A 26,831-nucleotide genomic window follows, 5' to 3' on the forward strand; every position below is an offset into this window, starting at 1 on the left:
AATACAAAAACTTAGCCAGGCATGGTGGCAATCACCCGTAATCCCAGCTACTCAGCAGGCTAAGGCAGGAGAATTGCTTGAACCCAGGAGGCAGAGGTCGCAGTGAGCTGAGATTGAGCCATTGCACTCCAGCCTGGGGAACAAGAATGGAACTCTGTCTCAAAAAAAAAAAAAAGGTTAAATATTCATTTCTATCTTTTGCTACTCAGAGAAGAAATTCTATGTTCAAGTATAGAAAAAATCATTAGATTATCACAATAGGAGTAAAGGGACCAGGAGCACATCATTTGTTATGTGCAGTTTTATAGTTGCCAGTAGCATTTTATAATTTGCACAGTGCTAATCAAATGTCAGCCAGCATGTTTTAAAAGGACACAAGAAACTGTGTTAGTGGCTATAAAATTCACTAGTTCACAGGAAACAATTCTCTTCTCTAGATGGCTCTATATAATGAAACTACATCTTCTGTAATACATGTGATTCTTACAGGGTTCTGAAATCCAACTAGCTGTGGGTGACTGCTTGGATTATTTGCAGCTTCTTGGTTGCCGGCTACTGCCTCTGGAATTATGGTAGGATTCAAGACAGCTTTTTTCTCCTTTAGATTAAGAACCAACCCAAGCTCTGGCAAGGGTAAACAGGAAGGTCTACTGAGGCCAAAAAGTGTGAAGTACAAGTCCACAGCACCACACCGTAACCTCCAGTCATGTGAAGTACCTAAAAAGTACGTAATAAAGAATTAAGTCAACATGCACATTGATTCATACATTTTAACTGTCCCAGAACCTGTACAACAAAAGGAACTTTATAACTGAAAAACCTTTATCACACCTTTCATCTTACAAAATGAATACTAGACATGAACCAAAAATCTAACATTCCAAAAATTGTCTTTTTGTTGTTGTTGTTGTTGAGACAGAGTCTCGCTCTGCCGCCCAGGCTGGAGTGCAGTGGCCGGATCTCAGTTCACTGCAAGCTCCGCCTTCCGGGTTCACGCCATTCTCCTGCCTCAGCCTCCCGAGTAGCTGGGACTACAAGCGCCCGCCACCTCGCCCAGCTAGTTTTTTGTATTTTTAAAGTAGAGACGGGGTTTCACCATGTCAGCCAGGATGGTCTCGATCTCCTGACCTCATGATCCGCCCGTCTCGGCCTCCCAAAGTGCTGGGATTACAGGCTTGAGCCACCGCGCCCGGCCCCAAAAATCGTATTTTTTGTAGCCTTAAATCTTCCTTTTTATTCTTTCTCCTCAGTAATTATCCCACATTCACTCATTCTCTGTTCATCTTGTCTGATTCTCTTCATTAACAGCCTGTTAGGAAGACAGCCTCCATGAGCCTTTACATTCCCTATCATGGAAACAAATTTTCTGATCTCTAGAACTTACTACTTTCAGGTTTTACATATAGTAAGAAACCATGCAACTACTATTGGACTTATTGAAGAGGAGGAAAATATTTTGCTAAACACCTTTATATTTGTGTTACTGTAGTGAGAACTTATTTCTGATTTTTAAATAACAGAAATAAGCAAACCACAAGCATGACAACGGGCAGTAGACGTGGGCTTGACTAGAAAATAACTGCCTGGGTAGAAGTTCAGTTTCTCCTAGTTCAGACACTAGAGGCAAGTTCTTTCCATTTCTGTGAGTCTCAGTTTTTTCATCTCCAAAATAGGAGTTTTGGTCTCAAGTCATACCTTACCCCATAGCAATGACAGATCACAGCACATTGATACCAGGGTTTTTTCACCTTCCTTTTCTCCCCAGTAGAACACTCCAGTAGATATTGTCATCAAATAGACTGAAAAGATGAAATTTGTCAACTAGGATTACACAACCTCTATGGTTTCTAGTCAGAATTTTAAATGACTTGAAGAGTACAGAATAAGTGAAAAGAAGAAAAGTGGATATTCTTCTTGAGAAGAAAAATAAGCCCGGCCGGGCATGGTGGCTCATGCCTGTAATCCCAGCACCTTGGGAGGCCGAGGTGGGCAGATCGCTTGAGCTCAGAAGTTAAAAACAAGCCTGGGCAACATGGCGAAGCCCTCTCTCTACTAAAAAACACAAAAATTAGCTGGGTGTGGTGGCGCATGACTGTAATCCCAGCTACCTGGGTGGGGGAGGCAGGAGAATCGCTTAAACCCAGGAGGCGGAGGCTGCAGTGAGCCAAGACTGCAACACTGCACTCGAACCTGGGCAACAGAGTGAGACCTTGTCTCAAAAAATAAAGAAAGAAAGGAAGGGAGAGACGGAAGGGAGGAAGGAAGGCCCTATAAATACCTAATTTTTACCAAGAACTGTTGTTTCAAAAGAGTACCACATTTAAAAAGGAGAAACAAAAAGGAAAAAATTTGGATATCATAAATATTAAACTTTGTGGTTGTCAACAACAAATATTAGTATAAGTAAATACATTATCAACTAATAGTAATTCTCATCACATTTACTCTAACAGGTAGTTATTAATTATATGCAAATCTGCAATAGGAAAAATTGTAAATGCACTTTCATACTAGAGAGTGCATTGTACTAGGCCACTGTGCATGCTATAATGTTGTGAAATAGCTCTCATCATTCCTACTTGAGACATTTTCAGTTTTTCTGTTGTGTGACATATAACACTGGCAGAAGCAAGAGAGAGGCAAGAGCTATAGAGAACCAAGTAATGGAAAAAACATGACACAGTAAAAGCAAGAATTTTACATTGGAAACCCATTTTCTCTTCCTGGAATATGCATATGTGGACACTTCAACAGCTTGAGGTAGTATCATTTTGTTGGCATTCATTTCTCCTCCTCAAAGCATTTTACATATATAAACGCTCCACAAAGAGGAGGTTATCAGATTCCTGGGGGCTTCTATTAGCAAAGGCTAGACGGTCTCAACCCTCTGAGGGAAGGGAAGAAATGCCAGGAGTAAGCAATCCAGAGCAGCTGTATCTCTCTATCCACGGGTATAACAAGAAAAGGAGTGAATCTTAGCCATTTTATCAGTTAAAAAAAAAAAAATAGAACAGTTTAGAGTATACTTGCTGTTTGGAAGAAAATTAAACCTTGAAGATCAATATTGCCTAATCATGTGTGTGCAAAAACCAGCCTGAACTTTTATATGCTGTGGAAGATCTCAAAATGAGTCATTCAATTGTGAATTCCTTAACATTTAAAAATATATATGTTAATTTTAAAAGACAAATTGAGTATGTGTATTTTGATGAGCTAGGGCTTTTATTTGGTTTTGGAACATCAGCTTAAGGATGATTAGGCAGCACAGTAAAGGCTGCTAAGTGCACTGAAGCCCTCCAATATGATTTTGGTTACTTTTTATTTCTATGTGGGTTTTTGGTTTTGCTAGACTTCTAATTTGGACAAAGGAATGGACACCACTGTTTTGTTCCTAAGGGAGATTCCTGATAGTGTTTTCTGTCTCCTAAAAATGAACTTACATATTAAAATTGGGGACTACAAGGGAGCTAAAAAATGAATAGCAGTACTTTTGTTAAAATTACAAGAGAGAGCAAAAAATAGAGATAAAAGCCAAAATTTCATGGTATTTCAAAATCATGGAATAAAATCTTAAAATGGTTGTCACGTTAGTACGTTAGTATATTTCAATTAAGTTGAGAGACAGAAGGGGAGAAAAACACTTCTAATTAATTGCCTGTTAGCTCTGTGACCTTGGGCAAGTCAGCTGTCTGGGCTATAACTGAGATGATTAGAGTAGTTCACTCAGATGACCTTTAAGACCCCCTCATCAGGTCTAAAATTTGATGATTCCAAGTCAATCAATCCCATTAGAGAGAGGCCCTGAAACAGCCTCTGATTTCTGCCTTCAGTTACAGTATTCTGAAGACCCATCTTTAATCTTCCAGCTACCTCCCCTCTCCCCATCACTTATGGCAACGAATGATCACATACGACAAAATAACAGTCACTAGTCTCTCCTCCCAGGAAAAATGCTTTTCATACTGTCTTCATTAGCAGTTATACTCTGAGACCAACCCTGTTTATCTGAATCAGAACAACAACATTCAAGAAGTAAAAAAACCCAGTATTAATGTTGTCTATTCAAATCAGAAAGTGCCTTGAGACAAACACCACCAAAATAGTAAATCTGATCCTACTAAAAAATCATCTCTTCATTTTCTGAGGTAACTGCTATTAAAATTGATCATCTAGGCCGAGGCGGGAGGTTCACGAGGTCAGGAGATCGAGACCATCCTGGTTAACACAGTGAAACTCAGTCTCTACTAAAAATACAAAAATTAGCTGGACGTGGTGGTGGGTGCCTGTAGTCCCAGCTACTCAGAGGCTGAGGCATGAGAATGGCGAGGACCCAGGAGGCGGAGCTTGCAGTGAGCCGAGATCACACCACTGCACAACAGCCTGAGTGACAGAGTAAGATTCCGTCTCAAAAACAAACAAACAACTGATCAACTAAAAAAGCTGCTAAGAAGAAAACTCACTTTGAAAGTCACTGTTTTCAGGACACTTCTGAATAAACCCAGCACTCCTTATTGACAACTGAAGCTTAGAAATTTGTACACAGTTAAGCCAGAAATACAATTTCCACTGGGTAATTACTATCCTGACTGTTCTGTCCATCTTACAATAAAAAAAAAAAACAGCAAATTCATTTCTATTTATGTGTGTGTGTATACATATATAATTTCCTAAGCAGATGAATCAAGATGTTTTAATTTTCTTCCACCATTTCCATTCCTAAGAAGGAAGGTATTAGGGAGAGAGAGATGGTGGGACAGAACTTTGAAACCTTCTGATGTTAATATCAAAACTGTTTATTTTCTTACTCTGAAACCTAGCAAATCCTATCAAACCGAACTAGAAGTTGTCCCTCATTCTACCCCCTTGAGTGTAGCTGTAAATTTCCAAACACTAAAAATTATGATGTAAATAAACAGCATTCAATGACTTGAACAATTCATGTTTTCATGTCATTCTTATGGTAATATGCCAGACACTAAAGGTCAATGTGGAAGCAACAGTTAAAATTTCCTTCATAATGATAAAGAGTCAAAGACACTATCTCCTCAATGAAGATCTGTTTCTTCAGATATAAAAAAAACACTCAATTAGGCAAGACCAGCAAAAGTATTTATGTCTTAAATTAAATATGAAGCACCAATAAAAATCTCCAATTCTTAGGTTTTAATTTTTTAGTGTATTTTAAAATTACTGTCATTTTGGCCTGTAACTCAGTATCTTACTTAAAGCTATAAAAGCAGGATCATGTATGTTCTGAATTTTGATACATATTCCTTTGGAAGAGGAAAATCATTTCTTTGTGTGGAAAAAAGCCACCACACACAGCTAACCAAAGTCAGCCTGGTTCTAACAACACCTGTTCCTCATTGCCCAGAGCATAAAACCTAAACTCCCCAGGCCCTTCACATGTAGATCCTAATCTATCTTTCCAGATAATACTATTTTCTCAACACTCCTTCAGAACATGAGGCTTTTATATATATAATTCTACCACCTCAAAATGTATTTATCCTGCTGGAAAACTCCTTTCCATTCATTAAGAGCTAGCTCAAATACTACCTCTCCATGAACTTTTTAGTATTCCAGACAGGGTTCATGGCTCCTTTCTTTGGGTTCCCCAAATGGCTTGTTCTCTTTAGCAACTATCTCTTCATATTATAATTTATCTGTTCCTATGTCTCTCTTTCCATTATACTTAGTTAATACACAGAAAACGTAGCATAGTGGCAAACAGAAAGTGCTCAAGAAAAAACTAGTGAATTAATATGTGAAACCTTTAAAAACGACTGCCCCTGGCAAATATTTTCAATTAAACATAAACCTATTTATTTAAGAATCTTAAGCAACCATGGACAAAGACCATATAATGTAAAAGATCCTTGTCTTTAAAAATGTTTACTATATTTCTGTGGAGCATTAATTTAAAAGTTGTCATGGGAATTGCAAGGAGCATTTTTGGAAACAACTTGGGAACTGTGAATATGGGCTATATACTGGGTGGGGTTTGATGATCATATTGTGGATATGCACAATGACCTTATTCTCAGGAGTATATACTATTGGGAAGAGGATCATGATGCCATTTATTTTCAAATGATTCAGAAAAAAACAGGGTATAAATATAATATAAAGAAACAGAAGGAAAGGAGATAAAGTAAATGGTAAAATTTTAACTGGTGAATCAAGCTGAAAGTATATGATTATGCATTATATTATTCTTTAAACTTTTAAGCTTTAAAAATTTTAAAAACAAAATGCTGAAGATAACCATGTATATGAAAAATTAAACTACATACAGAATGGGTTAAGATATCTGACATGTGTATGAGTGAATATACACATATATAGATCGGTATGTGTATATATTTACAAAGCAAAAACTGTTGGAAAGATACTAGAGTACCTCCCAGAATTTAAGGCTAAGTGGAGTTACTACACACCAAGAAACACGCAGAAACCACGCAGCCCTGAGATCTCAAAAAGTTTAAGTCTGACAGCCTTCCCTCTGGGGTATGGTCACTAAAGTGATTCAGTTACCAAGAGTCCTCAGTTTCTGTACCAGTCTCTCAGCTCCAAATTCCCCTAGAATATTTCTAAAATGAGTACTAGTATTAACTGAATGGCATATAAATTTTTTAAAGTCATGAGTATCATTCTGTCTCACTCTCAAATTGATTTCAATTTTTGAAATCCTGCTTCTGTAAGTCCAACCACAATTTCTCTCTCGTTGAAAAGTTTCTGATTCTTCAGAATAAGAAAACAAACTCTAATTCTTCAAAAGCACATGATAAGATGATCCTTCTGAACAGCCATGATATTCTCTCCTATATATTTTAAATTGGTTCAGTAAATTTTGTAACTAGGTGAAGTCAATATACCTCAAATCCACTTTGTAGAAAGAGAGAAATAAATGAATATAATTACATCTGCATTGTTCACAGTTTTTGTTTCCCAGATAATGCTTATCTCAAGTGACTAGATAGCCCAGAAGCCCCAAAATAAGGAGCAGGCAGGGTTCCACTGGATTTGGGGACCTAGATGATGTTCTAGTTCCTTTTGTTATTGATGAACCCTCACTACCATTTCTTAAAACAATAACCATTAAGAATATAGCAATGTGAAAAATTCTCATGGTAAAATGCTGTTTTAAAACTTTTATTTCAACTATAACTATGTAACACAACACACACACACAATTATTTTTTCCTAAAGGCCAAATATACCCAAATCTTAATAGTGTTGATGTAAAAGAATTATGTAATATTTCCTTTCTTTGTAGTTTTTCCAGATAAACTCTGTAACATGATTATATTACTTTTACCATTAATTATTTTTTAATCAAATAAAAGAAGGATTTCTTAGATCAGATTCATTCATTTATCCCAAAGGTTCAGACTTGGAAAGGAAATGACAATTCTCTCTTGTCCATCTACACTATCTACTGTCCAGTGTTCTAGAAAAACATTTTTTTAACCCTCCCAATTATTCATGCCACTTCCATTGTTCATACTATTCCATTTATAAATCTGAAAAACTGAGTAATAAACTGTTTATGACTATAGCCTTACTGATCTCACTGGTTTAGATATTGGCAGAGAATTTTAAACCAAAGCAGAACTGTACTACACTGCACACTATCAAAATTAAATACTAAACATCAGCCAGAACTTGTATTCGTATAATCAAACCTTCCAATGAGCTTCAAATGTTTTATAAAAATTGTCTCATTAATCTTGAACACATATTTATTTTGTCCAAAACATCTTCTTTAGAAAATAATAAAAGAATTCTTCATATTTCACTATGCTTTCTTTAAATTTGTAACTTATCATGATCAAGGAATCATGTATTCTGGTTAAGAAGATATTCAATACAGCAGAGTTACTGCCACATATGAACTGTTGAATGAACCTTTGTAAGTTCCTGAACTTACGTGTTAATACCCTGGGTCTAAATAGCACAAATAATAATATCTTTTAAGGTAGCCAAAGGTAGCAAATATAAAACATTATGTAAAAAGCAGTAATTATTCTTTCAGAGATTAAAGAAAACATTAGGAAAAAAATAAGCAATATTTTAGTATAAACTGGTTTTATGTGTAGTTTTCTAAAGACCTTGAGGACAAGGTTCATCCTATTTTCAATTTTATTATATTTCACATAAATATCTACTATGGTGTCTTTACTTGGTGGTATTGCACTATTATTATGAAACCAAAAAACGGAAGTTATACAACCACTTAACATCTCAATATTAGTGAACTAAGTAATAAAATAAAAGAATTAAAATTTGGTATTTAATTGTGAGTCAGTGAAATAGCTACTAATAAGACAGGCAGGACAAGTTATTTTCCAATATTATAAAGAGCAAATAAAGTGACGTACTCAAAACTTTTAAATATTTGGATAGGCCAGGTGTGGTGGCTCACGCCTGTAATCCCAGCATTTCCGGAGGCTGAGGCGGTGGATCACAAGGTCAGGAGTTCGAGACCAGCCTGGCCAACATGGTGAAATCCCGTCTCTACTAAAAATACAGAAATTAGCTGGGCACTGTGGTGGGCGCCTGTAATCCCAGCAACTCGGAAGGCTGAGGCAGGATAATCGCCTGAACTTGGGAGGCAGAGGCTGCAGCGAGCTGAGATCGTGCCATTGCACTCCAGCCTGGGCAACAGAGCAAGACTGTCTCAAAAAAAAAAAAAAAAAAATTGCATAAATATCCACTGCTCTCCCACTATCTATCTGCAACAACTCTTGCTATCTTTAAGCAAAACACATTTCAGCCTAGCTTTTGATTGAATCTTTAAACCAAAACCATTATTACAATTTCAACCTATCACAGACATAAGGCAATTTTTCTTTAAATATACACATTTATAAATCAATAGAAAAGAATCAATAATTCAATTAAATAAAATGGCAAAGAATATGAATAACCTGCAAAAATAGAAATACAAATAGCTCAAATATATGAGAAGCATAACTATCATTATACTAGTATAACATTTTTGAGTATTCAATATGAGCCAGACACTGTGTTTTACAAATACTAATTTAATTCGATTTGAAGTAGGTATCATTATCACCTACATTTTACAAATGACAACAGTTCAGACAAATCACACAATAAATAAATTCAACCCTTTGCAAAGGGTTCCAGAGCTAGCACTCCTAAGCACTGTTTCTTAGCTCTTGACCTCACTCAAGTAATGTAAATTAAAACTGTGACAAGGTTGGGTGCAGTGGCTCACGCCTGTAATCCCACCACTTTGGAAGGCCAAGGAGGGTGGGTCACCTGAGGTCAGGAGTTTGAGACCAGCCTGGCCAACATAGTAAAACTCTGTCTCTACTAAAAATACAAAAATTAGTCAGGCATAGTGGCGCATGCCTGTAATCCCAGCTACTTAGGAGGGTGAGGCAGAAGAATCACTTGAACCTGGGAGGTGGAGGTTGCAGTGAGCTGAGATTACACCACTGCACTCCAGCCTGGGCGACAGAGACTCTATCTCAAAAAAATAAAAATAAATTAAAAAATAAAAACTGTGATGAGATATCATGATCTCCACAGTACAGAACAATAACAGTAAGTACTTTGAAAAAATACAGTCTGTATGTTATTCTATATGCACTGACTGCCTCTGGAAGGATACACAAAAAATTGGTTACCTCTGGAAAAGGCCACTAGATGGTCAGGGAAAGACGTGAGAAGACATTTTTTCACTCCTTTGTAACTTTCTGAAATAATAATAATACTTTGCAGGCTGATATTTATAGCACCTTAACCATTTGACACTTTCATATAAATAAATATTTTTGTTTCCTCAACCACCCTATGGAGCAAAGTGAGTATCCTTAATAAATGTTATCACAGCCACCACTGTGAAGGTGTGATAGTCTTCTTAAAAGAAAAAAAAAAATCTCAACTTTTACCTTTAGTTCTAAATGCTACTGAATTGAAAACCTGTTGTAAAATCAAACTACTCTAATAACAATAATAAAAAAAAATTTAAATCACTGCTCTCTCACCAGAATTCATAAGTTTCCAAAGTTGATCTACCAGGGCTTCATTGCATAAGGGAGACTCCATGTTCTTAGTAAATGGTGGGTTCTTAGTCAACATGTTGAGAATCTTATGCCTGAAAGATTAAAAAAAAAAAAATCAAATTTTCGCTGACCATTTACTGACAGATGCTATGAGTAGGAGACACCATAAACACTGAAAAATTATCTGTAGTTTCTCCTTCCTATTTTATCACTTTCTCTCTTAAATCTAGCTTTGCGTTTATTTAGTTTAATTTCCAAAGACACCATGTCACATCCTGAATATTTACTACTTGTTTTTTCACTGAAACACTCTGGGGTTTGGATAAGAGAGTAATTTAAAAAAATTCTGGTGGATTTGGTCTTTCTAAAATCACCTTACTGTGTGATGAGATCTTCTAAAACCTGACTCCACATAATCCTAACCAATCTTTCCCATTCCACTTTCTAAAATGAACATTCCACTCTGCTTAGATATATGTACAATGATTGGTAAGTATAAAAATCTTAACACAGAGCAAAAAAATCTATATATAGACCAATAAGTCTATATTCGAGATAATAAAATGAACATATATGTGATTACTCTAGTATATTTGTAAAACATGGAAATGTGCAGAAGTATTTTAAATATAAAGACTGTAAAAAGTTTTCCTTAAAACAAGCTGAGGTTGAGAAGAGTATCCTAATAGAGGGTAACATTTAAACTCCACAACTGGGAGTTTTTATCTCATATGAGAGGCTACCTGAACATATTATGGAGTTCTCTAAAACATAGGGCAATGCAATGAAAACAAAATTTGGAAAAGAAAACATCCACTGCTATGAGTAGAAGACACCATTAAAGGCTAGAGAAAAGAAAGGAGAAGAAACCTACTGCAGTAGTCTAGCATTTAATGAAAGCATCAACATCAGCTCTAGGACCAAGTGTGAGAAATTACTAAGAGTAACTGCAATGCTTGGATATAAGTGAGGGAGAAAGAAATTGGGTTGTAATTCTTACGGAGGTTGGCAAAACTTTAAAGAAGGTGAATTGGGGAAATTTTTACATTTAATTGATGGTAGTAAGACATCAAATTGGATTTGTAATTGAGAAAGAGATGGGAGAAAAGTGAAACTGCCAGATTGTAAATAATTTAACCCCTTTTGGCTGCAATTTAATGTCTGTAAACCTAAAAGATGTAGATTCTGTTAACATCCTCTTGTGCTTTGAAATTTAAGACTGTGTAAAATAAGACTACTGAAGGGTTTTAAGAATAAAAGTGAAATGTAATTACAGAATGCAATTTACAGATAGGTAATATAAATGGCGATATAAATCTTTATGGATATTTCATATCCATATTTTCATCTTTATATATAAACACAATTCCTCTCCTTCAGGCCTCATACTCTATTTGTAAGAGCCGATCAGTAATATAGGTAAATAACATATTTCAAAATGTGAGTTTATTCTTTATTGCATTTTAAGTTGTTATACTTTTAATCTGCTTGAAGAATAAAAGTGAAGTTTCTGTCTGGCTGCTTTCCAAGTCACCCAAATTACTCTCAATGCCAAGTAAGGTCTGCTAATAATTATTTTATTTTATTATTATTATTTTTTTTTAGCTGAGCGCAGTGGCTCACGCCTGTAATCCTAGCACTTTGGGAGGCCCAAGGGGGTGGATAACTTGAGGCCAGGAGTTCGAGACCAGCCTGGCCAACATGGCAAAACTCCGTCTCTATTAAAAATACAAAAATTAGCCAGGTGTGGTGGTGCATGCCTGTAATCTCAGCTACCGGAGAGGCTAAAGCAGAAGAATCGCTTGAACCTGGGAGGTGGAGGTTGCAGTGAGCCGAGATCACGCCACTGCACTCCAGCCTGGGGCCAGAGTGAGACTCCATCTCAAAAAAATTTATGTTGAAAATCAAATTTAAAAAGGACATGAATAAATGCAAAAGATATTCCCATATTTTCAAAAATCATAAACAAGCATTTTATGCTTAATCTGAAATTACTCAGTTCATTATAGGACTTACAAAATATCATAGCATCATAGCACATAAACTAACCTTACATAGGGTACAGGGTCATTCTGAATCATATTAAGTAGCCATTGCAGTTCTTCATAACTTCTGTCCACTGAAAATAAAAGAAAATATATTTGTTAATTATACCAAATAAAATAATGAATAATGAGTGATAAGCAGGGAGTTTACATTTAATATTTAGGACTCTGCCTTAGCTGAGTTTTCAATCAGAGTTGAAGGTTATAGGTAAGCTCTTACATTTTTATGCAATGGGCCACTTTGTAAGTTTTATAAGTATCAAGCTATATATTAGAGCCAAGACATAAAGTTGCATCAAGAATATATTTTTTTACTAAAGTTCAAACCAATGGCAAGCATAACATAAAGCAAGTTGTAATTAAGAACCCTAAATTACAGATGATTAACTGGACAAAATCTGTTTAAATACAATTGTTTTCCTAGATGCCTAAATGATGGAGAGGTTTGACACTCAATGGTATCTCAACTATATTATATTGTATAGTCCACTGTTTTTGCCCAAGTGGTTTCTTCCATTTAAGACTAAAGAACAGTTTTACTTTTCAAGCATAATATAAAAGGCAGTTACAAAAATAGTGCTACGAATATAGTTGACATAAAATGACTAGCTATTTCCATTCACCTTTTCAAACAAGTTTTGCTTTCATAATTTGAAAAGCTGCGTCTTCAGAATTTTATTCGCAATACTTTTCATTTCTTCCATTTTCTAACTTGAGTATCAATATTTAAATTTACAATTTAACAAAATATGAAGTCTAAAGTCATAGTTCACATTTAGACATGAACAAAAGTGAAGTGTAGATTCACATTTCACAATTAAATTATATCTAAGTTTAGCATTCTTTTGAAAATCCTAATATTAGTATTCTATTTCATTTCAGGTAGTACAAGTTCATAAAATCTTACTCATATTTACAAGACATTAAAAACCATTCATACATCTTGGGAAAGACTGGCAACAATGGCATATTTGGTGGATCCCAAAACTTGTCAAAACAGAAATGGAGACGGATACAGGATTACATTTTCTTTCATGCCAAAAAATACATTTAACAACAAAATCACTGTTTTCATAATTATTTCTAACAGGAAAGGATATTTTAAACCTTCAATAAAAACGAAGCACAAATGACAGTCCTTTTCGAAGTTAGATCAACACATAAGAATATACACATTATGTTGTTATTACTCTTTATTTTCTGATTGTAAACAAGTATTTCTACAGAAATTTACCAAAAATTACAAAGATTTGAGTATACTTTTCCCTACTTAAAAATGGACCAGTATCTACTGAAGAACTACTCTCAGCCCTTCTTCTCCTTCCACAGTCAGACAAAAGTTTAGCATATTTTAAGTTTTTTACTCCTCTCATATTTTAGTGCTAGAATCTGGAATTTTAGACTTAGATTACATTTACATGTTTCTTCTATTTTCATAATTTTTAAAAATTATTTTTGAAATACACATTAAATTTTACAACCAGTTTAACAAATATTTAAGCTTAAGTATTTGACAGGCATAGTTATTCATCACCAGTTCTTTCATTTCACATTTTCACCAGTCTTGAGTTATTATTTTGACTCACATCCAGGTCAGCTGAAAATTATCTTTGGGAGTTATGTTTTTAAGAATGTTACATAAGAGATGCAGTTCTAATTCTCCAAGGCTACATGAGCAACACAACTTTGGCAAGGCAGAAAATCTTGGGGCATAATTTTCCCTAATAATGACATAGCCATTTGTTCACTGTCTTTTGATTCTTCATATTCCAAAGAATTCAGAGGCCATACTATTCTTTTGCCTTGTACAATAATCTGGTTCTGATAGTCCTAGAAACTCACACATTTTCCTTTAGCCTTAAAAATTAAAATTTCATCAGAAACTACTATAGGTCTGCTTCATTTACACAGTCCCAGAGTATTCTGTTATTTCGTACATTACTGCTCGTCTTCCACCTGCTCTATTCTTCATGACTTTTTAACATTTCCATCTCTGTATCTTTCTCCCCTAAATTAAAAAATATATATATGTGTATTCTTCTCTTAGCGATTTTTTGGCCTTATGTTTTTTCCATATTCATGATGCCTTGCCTAATTCCTGTACTGAAGTTTGGGTTTATGTCTAATCCTCTACCTTCACAGACACACATTTTTACACAGGTGTGAGATGTTTTCTTGAATCCTTCATAGAAATTTCCCCAAAATCTTCTATTTCCTAAAATAACATCCAATTAAAGCTACAGGATGAACACTGACTTCTTGGAAAGGCTAAAGATGCCTATAATTTTATTCCTTTCCCTCATTTATTAACTGTTATGTGAATTCTACATTTATCAAAGATGATTTCTAAATCACTGAGTCAAGAATTTAAAATTAAAATATCTATATTGTACTATTATGAAAACCCCAATAAGTAACACAGGCTTTAAAAAGTAAATATTTCTTTCTAAAATGATAAAAGCATGTATTTCTAAAGTATTACCTTTAGTATAATCAACAACTGCTTCCAAAGCTGCTATCCTAATGTCCACAAAGTGGCCATATTCAGCATAAGATTTAAAAAGAGCTGGATCACTTGGCACATGTCCGTTTTTCTGAAGTACCCGTATGGCTCTCAAACAACTAGGGAAAAAAATACGTATGTTAACTACTTTCACTGAGGTATTATGAATCAATTTGTTTCCTAGACATTAGAGATTCCTTTGTGGCAATCAATTTAAAAACTGATGTGATTTTAATCCACCTTCAATTTTGTAATAGAGTCACATGCCACATAAAAGACATCTTAGTCAATGATGAACTGCATATACAATGGCGGTTTAGTAAGCTAAAATTAATTTATCACTGAAGAAAAAATGTTTTTAATATATTTAGTGTAGTCTAAGTCCACAGTGTTTATTATGTCCACTGTAGTGTACAATAATTATGTCCTACACGTTCACATTCACTCACTACTCACTCACTGACAAACCCACAGCAGCTTCCAGGCCTGCAAGCTCCATTTATCTTATGATAAATGTCCTATACAGGGGTACCATTTATTATCTTTTATACCATATTTTTACCATACCTTTCATATGTTTGGATATGTTTAAATATATAAGTACTTACCATTGTGTTATCAATTACCTACGGTAGTCAGTATAGTAACATGCTATACAGCTTTATAGCCTAAAAGCAACAGAGCAATGGGCTATACCATAAAGCCTAAGTATACAGCAGGCTACACCATTTGGTTTGTGTAAATATACTCTATGACATTTGCATAAACAACAAAATTGCCTAATGACTCATTTCTCAGAACATACGCCTGTTGTTAAGTGACATATAACTATAATAAATTTTTGCAATGATAAAAATTCAAAATTAGTATCTAAATTCTGTTAAAAGAAAACAAATTCCAGCCGGGTGTGGTGGCTCACGACTGTAATCCCAGCACTTTGGGAGGCCAAGGTGGGTGTATCACCTGAGGTTGGAAGTTCGAGACCAACCTGACTAACACGGTGAAACCCCATCTCTACTGAAAATACAAAAATTAGCCAGGCATGGTGGTGCATGGCTGTAATCTCAGCTATTCGGAAGGCTGAGGCAGGAGAATCACTTGAACACGGGAGGCGGAGGTTGTGGTGAGCCATTGCACTCCAGCCTGGGGAACAAGAGCAAAACTCGGTCTCAAAAAAAAAAAAAAAAACAGAAAGAAAAAAGAAAACAAATTCCCATACTCAAAGTTTCAAGTGTCATTATACTTGTAACAGGAATAGTTTTCAGAAAAAGAAGTATTTAGCATAAAATATAATTTAAATATTTTCTCCAAATGTTTTAGTAATATATTCGCTATATGGAAAGTTCAAATTGTTTATGTTTGAATCAACTTTTAGCAAACTCTTAAATTGGCAGAACTTCTTGACAGCCATGTAAAGCTGGTAAAAGTGAAAAGTCATCTTAAAAAAAGGCTAACAATAGTGAATGTTTATACAAAATCCAACGGAAAAAAAAGAGTATGCAGACATCAAAGCAATGCTTATGAAGAATTTGTGATGACATGAGAAAATATTTATGATATAAAAATACAAAAACTACATATACAGTATAATCTCAAGTAATTAAAAATTTACGTAATTGAAGAGAGAAAAAATTTAGAAGGACATTCTCCAAATACTAATAATTTATCTGTGGGTAGTAGAATCATACAGAATTTTAGTTTTCTCCTTTACTTTACTATATTACCCAATTTTCTACAATGAAAATAAATTTCTTTTATAGTTATAAGAATAAGTTTAAAGTAAGGAATTTAATCCTACCTGACAGTGATGGTATGTCTATAACTCGGAAGAAGTTTTTCCATATTCAAAAATCTGGTGATTTCTTCAAGAATGAGTCGCACATCAGGATTTAAGTTATCCAAAGTTCTAACTTCATTATTCACACTGACTGCAGGTGTAACAGAGTTGGCCAGGGCATCAATCATTTCTGCACGATAATAGTTATCTGAAAACTAGGCCAAAGAAAAATTAAGCGAAGATAACAAAATTAACTCTTCTGATCAAAATTAACAAAATAAAATTTGTACAATTATATTTTAGATAAAATAAAATTTTTCCCAAAACACAAGCAAGTCCTCTGGTAAATATTCAACTCTACCCTTTGCATACAGTCACTCTGAAAACGGTGAAAGAGATTCACCATAACGATACATTAGCTTACTGAATAAATACTCACTACTTCTCAGGTACTCTTACAGTAACTTAGCCAGATACTTCTAAAAGGAGACTACAGTATTGCTATAACACAGTTTCAAATTCGATGCTATACTTTAACATATTAACACACAAGCAATGATCATCAGATATTTGAAGGAAGCATCAAAATAAAAAATAGACACCAGAACAAAGACCAAAAAAAAAAAAAAATCCAAAAACAAAAAACAAAAATGGAAGAAACAGAGAATGCAAGGAAAAGAAAACCAGTAGGGAACAAAAAAATTTAAAAGCTATCATTAATATTGTCTGAGAAATAATCAATTAAGGTATGCCTTCCAATAGCATAACATTATTTTAAAAAGAAAGAAACATGCAGGAAATAAGGATTAAAATTAAATTGGAATATAAAACAGAAAAAAGAATCCCAAAGTTTTCAGCAAAAAAAAAAAAAAGAGATAGAAAATAGGAGGGAAAGCATAAGGAAACTGGAGGGTTGATGTGGGAGTTCCAGTCAGAGAAGCAGAACAGAGAAGGAAGCCATTAAAAAAAAACAAATCCTAATCTATATGGCAGTCAATTCTCACAGAAGCAATTTATTGAAAAGTGACCTGGATGTGGCTTGATTTATACTCAGCAAATCAGATGCTGTGGCCTGGGAAATTCAACACGGAGTAAGCAAATGAATTCTATCAGCATGCTGAGAATATTTTGTGCTAACACAAACTGCCAAGGGACTGGAAGAAGAATACCTGCCCCCTTTTGATTTCTACTATGGAGGCAGAAGCTCACATTGACACACATATTGCACAGTCCCTAAACATTTTTATGTTCAAATACGGGGCAGGAAAAAAAAAGAAGGCACATACAAACAAACAACACCAAAGAAAAAATACCCCAAAAGTATTCACTATAAAGTTTTGCTTTCAGACCACTATAATGATTGAAATTTTAATTTCTACAGCTTCAGTTTACTGGAACCACAGAAAACAATCATGTGACTTTGGGTAACTCAAGATCTTAACTTTTATAAGCCTCAATCTTCTCACATGAAAACTGGGACATTAATAGTATTTAAGGCTGGAAGTGGTGGCTCACGTCTGTAATCCCAGCACTTTGGGAGGCAGAGGTAGGCGGAACACTTAAGGTCAGAGGTAGGTGGAACACTTAAGATGGGAGTTACAGACCAGCCTGGCTAACAGGGTGAAACCCCATCTCTACTAAAAATACAAAAATTAGCCAGGTGTGGTGGCAGGCGCCTGTAGTCCCAGCTACTCGGGAGGCTGAGGCATGGGAATCACTTGAACCCAGGAGACAGAGGTTGTAGTGAGCCGAGATTGCACCACTGTACTCCAGCCTGGGTGACAGAGCAAGACTCCATCTCAAGTGAGCCAAGATTGCACCACTGCACTCCAGCCTGGGTGACAGAGCAAGACTCTGCCTCAAAAAATAATAATAATAGGCCAGGTGTGGTGGCTCACACCTGTAATCTCAGCACTTTGGGAGGCTGAAGCAGGCAGATCACATCAGGAGTTTGAGACCAACCTGACCAACATGGTGAAACTCTGTCTCTACTAAATACAAAAATTAGCAGGGTGTGGTAGTACATGCCTGTAATTCCAGATACTTGGGAGGCTGAGGCAGGAGAATTGCTTGAACCTGAGAGGCGGAGGTTGCAGTGAGCTGAGATTGCGTCACTGCACTCCAGCCTGGGCAGCAGAGCGAGACTCCGTCTCAAAAAAATTAAAATAAAATAAATAAATAAATATAGTATTTATTTCAGTGGTCTGGTGGGGATATTAGATCATCTATGTTTTGGCATAAGGCATGGAACACACAAGAACTTAGTAACTATTAGTGTTACCTATTGTAGTTATTATTTGCATTTATGCTATCCTTAGTATTCTGAGGTACTAAGTCATATAAAACTACTTAATTTACAGCATCTGACTATAAAAACTGATAAGCCTTCTTTTCAAAATGAAAACATAATGAGCCTTACAACAATACTGAAGTATAAAATTTAATAATATACCAGTGTGTGCCACACAAAATCATAAATGATGACAAGCATAATGGCATGCTGTAAGGTAGCATGGTAATACTAAAAACATCACCACACAAATGGGTAGCAGGGCCTTACAGCACAATTCCCAGATTACATTCCCTGTGTAATTTTAGACTCTCAATTTCTGTGTCTTACTTTTGTCAAACAAGGGTTGACAAACATCTTAAACCACAGGAATAGGCACATTTCAAAGAATTTAAGGTGAGTAAAATCACTATACAAATTAGAAAGTAGTATAAAGGAATTAAATTATATAAACACTCCACAAAAAAAATGACATAATGTATAAAACATTTTCCTTTTCCATTTGAATATAATGTGATTTGCCACCATCCTAAATTCTAATTTCTTCAAGTAAAAGAAATTCAAGTATAGGGGAAAAAAGGAACACTAAAAATTAAGGCCAAAATAAACTAGCAGACTAGGAAGGAAAGAATCTTACCAAAATGCTTTTAATTAATGTTTTTATTTAAAAAATACATATTTTAAATCCAGAAGGCAGAAGGTCAGGTATAACAATTCTCAAAGGAAATAAAACATCTGGTTATTGAGAGGAAATTTAAATCTAATTATCTCCATTGTTGTGTTTTTGCTATTATACAATGTAATAAGTTCTGTGGGCTTTCTGATTAAAGGAGAGAAATTAAATACTTCCTAAATAGTAGCCAGATAATGATTGAGAAAGTGACTGTGACACACAGACACAATTAAATGAATACATAAATATAGGCATCTAGTACTTGTTAAGTGTTCTGGAGGCACAGAGATAAGATGACTTCTTCAAGACAAGAACTATTTTATTTGCAAGCAAAATAGAAAACAAGAGTAAGAAGACAGGAAAAGTAATCAAATTGTTCCAGGAGTCAAGAAAACGAAACAAAATGAAACAATGCATCCTATCAGGAGGATATACTGATCTTAGAAAAATAAGGAGTTTTTCAATAGGTAGAGGAAGGAGAAAGGCGCCCTTGGGTTAAGGAGACAACATTAACAAAAGTACAAGAGGCATGAAAATGCAGTGTGTTAAAGGAAGAGAAAAGTTGCTGATGCAACTTCACAGAAAAGATGTGCAAAGCTGGAGACGTGGACTGGGACCACCAACATTCAAAATGTTTTTGAATGCCATGCATAAATTTACTTATAAGCACTGCACAGTCTCTGAAGGTTTTTAAGGAGGGAATTTTTATAAGGAGGAAAGAAACTCAGGTGGGCTCCATCACAAAGATTACTCTGATTTAACTACAACAATATTTTAAGAGGAAAGGTATTGGGATATTAAGCTAGGAATGATGATAATGTTGCAATTGCTAATGATAGGCAAAATAACTGGAGGGATTCTTCTAAGTGCTATATATGTATTATCTTGTGTAATCTCCATGAAAATCTTATGAGATAGAGGTACTATTAACAACACCCTTTTTCTTAATAGATGAAGAAACTAAGACACTGAGATTAAGTAATTTGCTCAAGATGACAGAGTTTTTTCTGGAGTCCAGAGAATAACAAAGGCCTGAACTAGGACACTGAAATAGAAAAGATGATGCAGGTATCACAGCTGCTGAAAGGAAGAATCAAGTCTTATGCTTGGTGATATACACTACAACCACGATATTACATTCAATTTAACTTCACAAATAAATTCATTTTTACAACTTTATCTCAGCTAACCTACTTAGTGATTTAGGAATCTGTTCTAATAAACTATTTATATATTTCTTAATATTATCCCTACACATCAGTGGTTCTCAACACAATTCTGCCCCTCAGACTTTCTGGCAATGTCTAGAGAGATTTCTGGATATCATAACTGAGGTAAGGGGTGCTAAGAGCGTTTAATGGGTAGAGGCCAGGGATACTACTAAACATGCTGCTGGGTACAGGACACCCCCACAACAATTATCCAACCCGAAATGTTAGAAGTGCCATGGTTGAGAAAACCTGTTAGACATGAAAGGGTATAAATATTTTACATCATAAAGCTACAGCATGAACAAGGCTGGATAGTCTATGGAAGCTTTGCTTACCAGTGAAGACTTATGGTGGCTCATACCTGTAATCCCAGGACTTTGGGAGGCTGAGGTGGGCAGATCACTTGAGGTCAGGAGTTCAAGACTACCCTGGCCAATATAGTGAAACCCCATCTCCACTAAACATACAAAAAGTAGCTGAGTGTGGTGGTAGATGCCTATAAGCCCAGCTACTCGGGAGGCTGAGGCAGGAGAATCTCTTGAACCCTGGAGGCAGAGGTTGCTGTGGGCTAAGATTGCACCACTGCACTCCAGCCTGGGCAACAGAGCAAGACTCTCTCTCAAAAAAATAACAAAAAAAGTTGCTGATGGAAGATACATGATATATGTAGGTATATATAACCTCTTCTGGAAAAGTATATAAATAGGGTAGAGAAGAGCTCTCAGAATCATTAAAAAAAGTGTTACGCATGCTTTCTGATTTACACGCCTACACATATTTACACACACCTGCATATATCTTCTGGTTCAGTAAGCCTCCACAAATTTAATTCATATGAGACAGAACTGACAGCCACTGACAACAGGGGGATATAGGACTACCTTCCAATCTCACCAATTCTTATAATGTGACTGATAAAACTTTGTAGAGGAAAAGTATCTAAAATGAAATAAAAATATAGAAATAGTGATATAAAATATTAACACTGAGGTTCTGGTTCAAGATGGTTGGTTAGAAGCAACTAGTGGGAGCCTCTCTCACAGACAGGAATCAAAGTAGCAAGTAAATACGAACATTTCAACTATTATCATCTTAAGAGGGCATGCTGGAATTCATCAGAGAAGCAATGGGAATCATGGAAAGCAGAGGAGAGCAAAGCCTGGCAGCCAGCTGAACCAGGGCAAGTGTGGAGCTGGAAGAAGCTCCCTGATGTGGGGAAAGGATGAGTGAGTGAGAGATCCCTGGGGTTCCATACTTCTACTAAGAACTTTTACAATCCTAGCCACAGGGAGCCAAGTCCTCTTGGCCCCTCAGGCCTCCAGTCTAATACAGAGAGCTGCCTGGAGACTGTAGAGAGACTGCTGGAGTCTACGTGGAATCCCACAGGCTTTGGTCCTTGAGCAGTCAGGTGCCAGCTGCTACTGCCCCACCAGGGAAGGAGGAGGCAGGCCCGGTATTTTCACACAACCCAAAGACAGATACGGCAGCACAGCAGAGAGGAGCAGGCAGGAAGTCTGCTTCAGCTACTCTTTGCTAAACAGGTTCCCACTTCTTCAGCGCTGGGTCCACAGCACAGCCGCCCTGCCGCTGCATGTATATTTTGGCTGTGGTCCAGTGTTGTGAGAGCCAAGCCCCAAGAAGCCAGGGACCTGCCCTTTGGCTCCTGCCACAGCAGTTGTCACCACCATAGGCCACCACAGATGCCACACTGCCACTTCAAGGCCAGGGAGAGAGGGGGAGGCTGAGCATGTTTGCATGTCCCCAACAGCAAAATACACCACCACTCCTGTAAAAGGGAAGTGCAAGCAGGTCACGCATCCCAGAGCAGCCAGCCTCCATTGCTCCAGCTGAGGGCGTCCGCCTTCCTCAGCGAAAGAACAGCAGCGTGGCCACCCTGCTCCCACCCAACTGTTTCAGCTGCCAGCCAGAGCCCTTCTGAGAGCCCATGCTGACAGGCCTGTGATCAACCCTGGGGTTCCCACCACCTGCGTATTCTGTCACCAACTCAGTTGTTACTGCCTGAGGATTCCCACACACCATCAAGCAGGCCATTTACAGGCTCTGGGCTTGGAGGTTTGCCTTGTCCAGTCCACTACCTCCAGCTTTGTACCCCTTTACCATGAAGGTGCATCACTAACTTTTCTCTTGCTTTAACACACTGCATTTTCATGCCTCTTGTACTTTGGTTAATGTGTTCTTAACCCCAGGGCACCTTTCTCCTTCCTCTACCTATTGAAAAACTCCTTATTTTTTCCTCTTGGTATTGATTTCTAATTTTATTCCACTGTGGTCTGAGAAGATACTTGATATGATTTTGATTTTTTTGAATGTACTGAGATTTGCTTTCTGGCCAAGCATGTGGTCAATTTGGGGGAATGTTCCATGTGCAGAGGAGAAATACATATTCCGCAGTTGTTGGATAGAATAATCTGTAAATGTCTATTAGGTCCATCGAGTCTGGGCTTAGGCTGACCCAGTCAGCTGACAGCACCACAGCTGACACCCACCTGCTTGTGCCAAAAGATGGAGCCCTTTCCCCTCTCTGCTCAAAGCAGCAGCATTACCACACTGGAGAACAGGTGAGAGCCACAAAGCTGTCTGTATTGGGCTGAGTGAGGAGTTCCAGCATGAAACCACTCCAGCGGAGAGCAGGGGGAGAGGTGTCTTCTGCGATTCTCACTTACACTATGGCCTGGAGACAGATGACAGTGTGTATCTGCATGGAGAGTTATGAGCCCCAGAACAAGAGTGTGACAGGGAAAGAGATCACGTTCCTGCCTAAGACTTGGAGCTAGTGGAGCCCTCCTGCAGAGACTTCAGTGCATTCACTAGGAGCTTCACTAGCCACCCCTATCAGGGCTGAAACAAAAAAAAGAGTACCACACAGTAAACAAAGATCAAGTACACACCCATCTGCTTTTACCACAGCTGGCTCTTACCTGTAAGCACCACCTACTGACTTGTAGGCTGAACTGCATAACCCAATACAATAGAAACCCAGCCAAAAAAAATACCCTACCCAATATACTCTACAGTTGCATCCTCAAGGTGGGAGGGGAGAGGGAGTCCCATCCAAACGAAAGTAAATTCAAAAATCAGAAGTGACAACAGCTACAGATGAGAAGGAATGAGCACAACTCCAGCATCATGAAGAAACAGAATACTGTGACACACTAGCTCGCTTATCAGTGGATCCTAACCTAAATGAAAACTTTGAAATGATTGATAAAGAATTCAAAATATGGATTGCAAGGAAGCCCAATGAGACACAAGAGAAAGTGGAAAACCAACACAAAGAAACTAGAAAAACAATTCAGGAGATGAAAGACCAGATAGATGTATTTTTTTAAAAAGCAATAAACAGAACTTCTGGAAATGAAAAATTCACTTAAAGAATTTCAAAACACAGGTTAAAGCTTTAACAACATACTAGACCAAGCAGAAGAAAGAATTTCAGAGTTTGAAGACTGGTCTTTTGAATTAACCCAGTTAAAACTCTTTTATTTTTTATTTTTATTTTTTGAGACGGAGTCTCGCTCTTGTCCCCAAGCTGGACTGCAATGGTGCAATCTCGGCTCCCTGCAACCTCCACCTCCTGGGTTCAAGCGATTCTCCTGCCTCAGCCCCGCAAGTAGCTGGGACTACAGGCACGTGCCACCATGCCCAGCTACTTTTTTGTACTTTTAGTAGAGACAGGGTATCACCGTGTAAGCCAGGATGGTCTCTGTCTCCTGACCTAGTGATCTGCCCATCTCGGCCTCCCCAAGTGCTGGGACTACAAGCATGAGCCACTGCACCCAGCCCCCAATTTTTTTTTTAAATGAACAAAGTCTTCAAGAAATATGGAATATATAAAGTGACCAAACCTATAACTTATAGGCATTCCTGGGGCAGAAAAAAAAAGTAGTAAGTTTAGAAAGCATATTTGAGGAACTAATTCAGGAAAATTTCCCCAATCTCACTACAGTGATAGATATCCAGACAAGGAATCCAGATAACAACTGGGAGATAATGAAATAAGACAAATCTCACAAGAGCATATAGGGGCCAGACCACCCAAGGTCAACTTAAAAGAACAAATCTTAAAAGCAGCTAGAGAGAAGTGTCAAATCACCTATAAAGGAAATCCCATCAGACTTCTCAGCAGAAACCGTATAAACTGGAAGAGATTGGGGGTCTATTTTTCACTTCTTTAAAGAAAAAAGATGCCAGCCAAGAATTTGATATCCTGCCAAACCAAGCTTTATAAATGAAGGAAAAATAAAGTCTTTCCCAGACAAGCAAATCAAGGGGAATTCATCACCACTAGACCAGACCTATAATAAATGCTCAAAGGAGTTCTAAACATAGAAATGAAAGGATGACGCTCACCAACATAAAAGCACATGCAAGCAGAAAGCTCACAGATCCTATAATTACACAATTAAGGCTCCAAGGCAACTACCTACAACAGTATGACAGGAAGAAAACCTCACTTTTCAATATTAACCTTGAACAGAAATGGCATAAATGTTCCACTTAAAAGATATAGCATGGCCGGGTACAGTGGCTCACGCCTGTAATCCCACCACTTTGGGAGACTGAGGGCTGACTGCCTGAGCTCAGGAGTTCCGGACCAGCCTGGGCAACATGGTGAAACCCTGTCTCTACTAAAATACAAAAAATTAGCTGGGCATGGCAGCATGCGCCTGTAGTCCCTGCTACTCAGGAGGCTGAGGCAGGAGAAATGCTTGAACCTGGGAGGCGGAAGTTGCAGTGAGCTGAGATCATGCCACTGCGCACCAGCCTGGGCGACAGAGCGAGGCTCTGTCTCTTAAAAAAAAAAAAAAGATACACAATGGCATGTTGGATTAAAAAAAAGACACTACTATCTATTGCCTAGAAGAGACCCCCTTAATGACAAAAGACACCTACAGACTCAAAATAAAGGGATGGAAAAAGATATACTACGCAAATGAAAAATAAAAGCGAGCAGGAGTAGCCACTCTTTTTTTTTTTTTTTTTTTTTTTTTTTTGAGACAGGTTCTTGCTCTGTCGCCCAGGATGGAGTGCTGTGGTGCAACCTCAGCTCACTGCAACCTCCCTGTCCTAAGTTCAAGTGATTCTCCTGCCTCAGCCTCCTGAGTAGCTGGGATTACAAGCATGTGCCACTACACATGGCTGATTTTTATATTTTTAAGTAGAGACGAGGTTTCACCATGTTGGCCAGGCTGATCCTGTTCTCTTGACTTCAAGAGATCTGCCCTCCTCGACCTCCGAAAGCACTGGGATTACAGGATAAGCCACTGTGCCCAGCCACGAGTAGCCATTCTTATATCAGATAAAACAGACTTTAAACTGACAACAGTAAAGAAAGAAACAAAATGAAAGGCATTACATGCTGACAAAGTTTAAAACAAAACCAAGATTTAATTATATACACACCCAGCACTGCAGCACCCAGATTCATAAAACAACACCTACACCTAAGAAAAGATTGACAGCAATGCAATAATAGTGGAGGACTTCAACACCCCACTGAAAACACTAGACAGGTCATTGAGGCAGAAAGTCAACAAAGAAACTCTGGACTTAAACTAGAATCTAGACCAAATGGACCTAACAGACATTTACAGATAATTTTACCCACAACTGCAGAATATACGTTTTTCTCATCTGAACTTGGAACATTCCCCCAGATTGACTACATGCTTGGCCAAAATGCAAATCTCAATAAATTCAAAAAAACCAAAATCATATCAAGTATCTTCTCAGACCACAGTGGAATAAAATTACAAATCAATATCAAGAGGAACTCTCAAAACTACATGAGCAAATGGAAATGGAACAACTTGATCCCAAATGACCTTTGGGTAAGCTATAAAATCAAGACAAATAAAAAAAAATTGAATGAAATAGAGATACAACATACCAAAACCTCTTGGATACAGCAAAAGCAATGCTAAGAGTAAAGTTGATTACGTTACATGCCTACATCAAAAAGATAGATCTCAAATTAACAACCTAATTTGGATTGAACAAAGAAAATGTAGCATATATACCGAATGGAGTACTATGCAGTCACAAAAACAACAAAATAGTATTGTGCAGCAACATGACTTCAGTTGGAAGTCATTATCGTAAGTGAAATAACTCAGAAACAGACGATCAAAGAGCATATCCTCTCACTTATAAGTGGGAACTAAACAATGGATACACATGGACATAAAGAAGGAAATAATAGGAACTGGGAATTCCAAAAGAGGGGAGGCTAGGAGGGAAGTGAGGGTTGAAAAATTACCTGTTGGGTACA

At 37.0% G+C, this 26,831-nt stretch overlaps 1 protein-coding gene across 8 annotated transcripts in view; it reads right to left on the bottom strand.

The window, feature by feature from the left end:
• TAF2 (TATA-box binding protein associated factor 2) overlaps positions 1 to 26,831 on the bottom strand; it is a 104,728-nt gene that overhangs the window by 17,100 nt on the left and 60,797 nt on the right. For 6 of the 8 annotated variants that reach the window (XM_031669711.1, XM_031669710.1, XM_031669712.1 and 3 more), the window contains 5 exons: positions 16,387 to 16,580; positions 14,568 to 14,707; positions 12,090 to 12,159; positions 10,023 to 10,132; positions 488 to 717 (listed from right to left, as the gene is read on the bottom strand). In XM_031669711.1, the coding sequence (XP_031525571.1) occupies positions 488 to 717; positions 10,023 to 10,132; positions 12,090 to 12,159; positions 14,568 to 14,707; positions 16,387 to 16,580 (744 nt within the window). The remainder of the gene's footprint in view (positions 1 to 487; positions 718 to 10,022; positions 10,133 to 12,089; positions 12,160 to 14,567; positions 14,708 to 16,386; positions 16,581 to 26,831) is intronic. The other 2 variants (XR_004185920.1, XR_004185921.1) reach the window with 1 other exon arrangement.

Source organism: Papio anubis, chromosome 8 (genome assembly GCF_008728515.1).
Source record: "Papio anubis isolate 15944 chromosome 8, Panubis1.0, whole genome shotgun sequence".
NCBI classification, from domain to species: domain Eukaryota; kingdom Metazoa; phylum Chordata; class Mammalia; order Primates; family Cercopithecidae; genus Papio; species Papio anubis.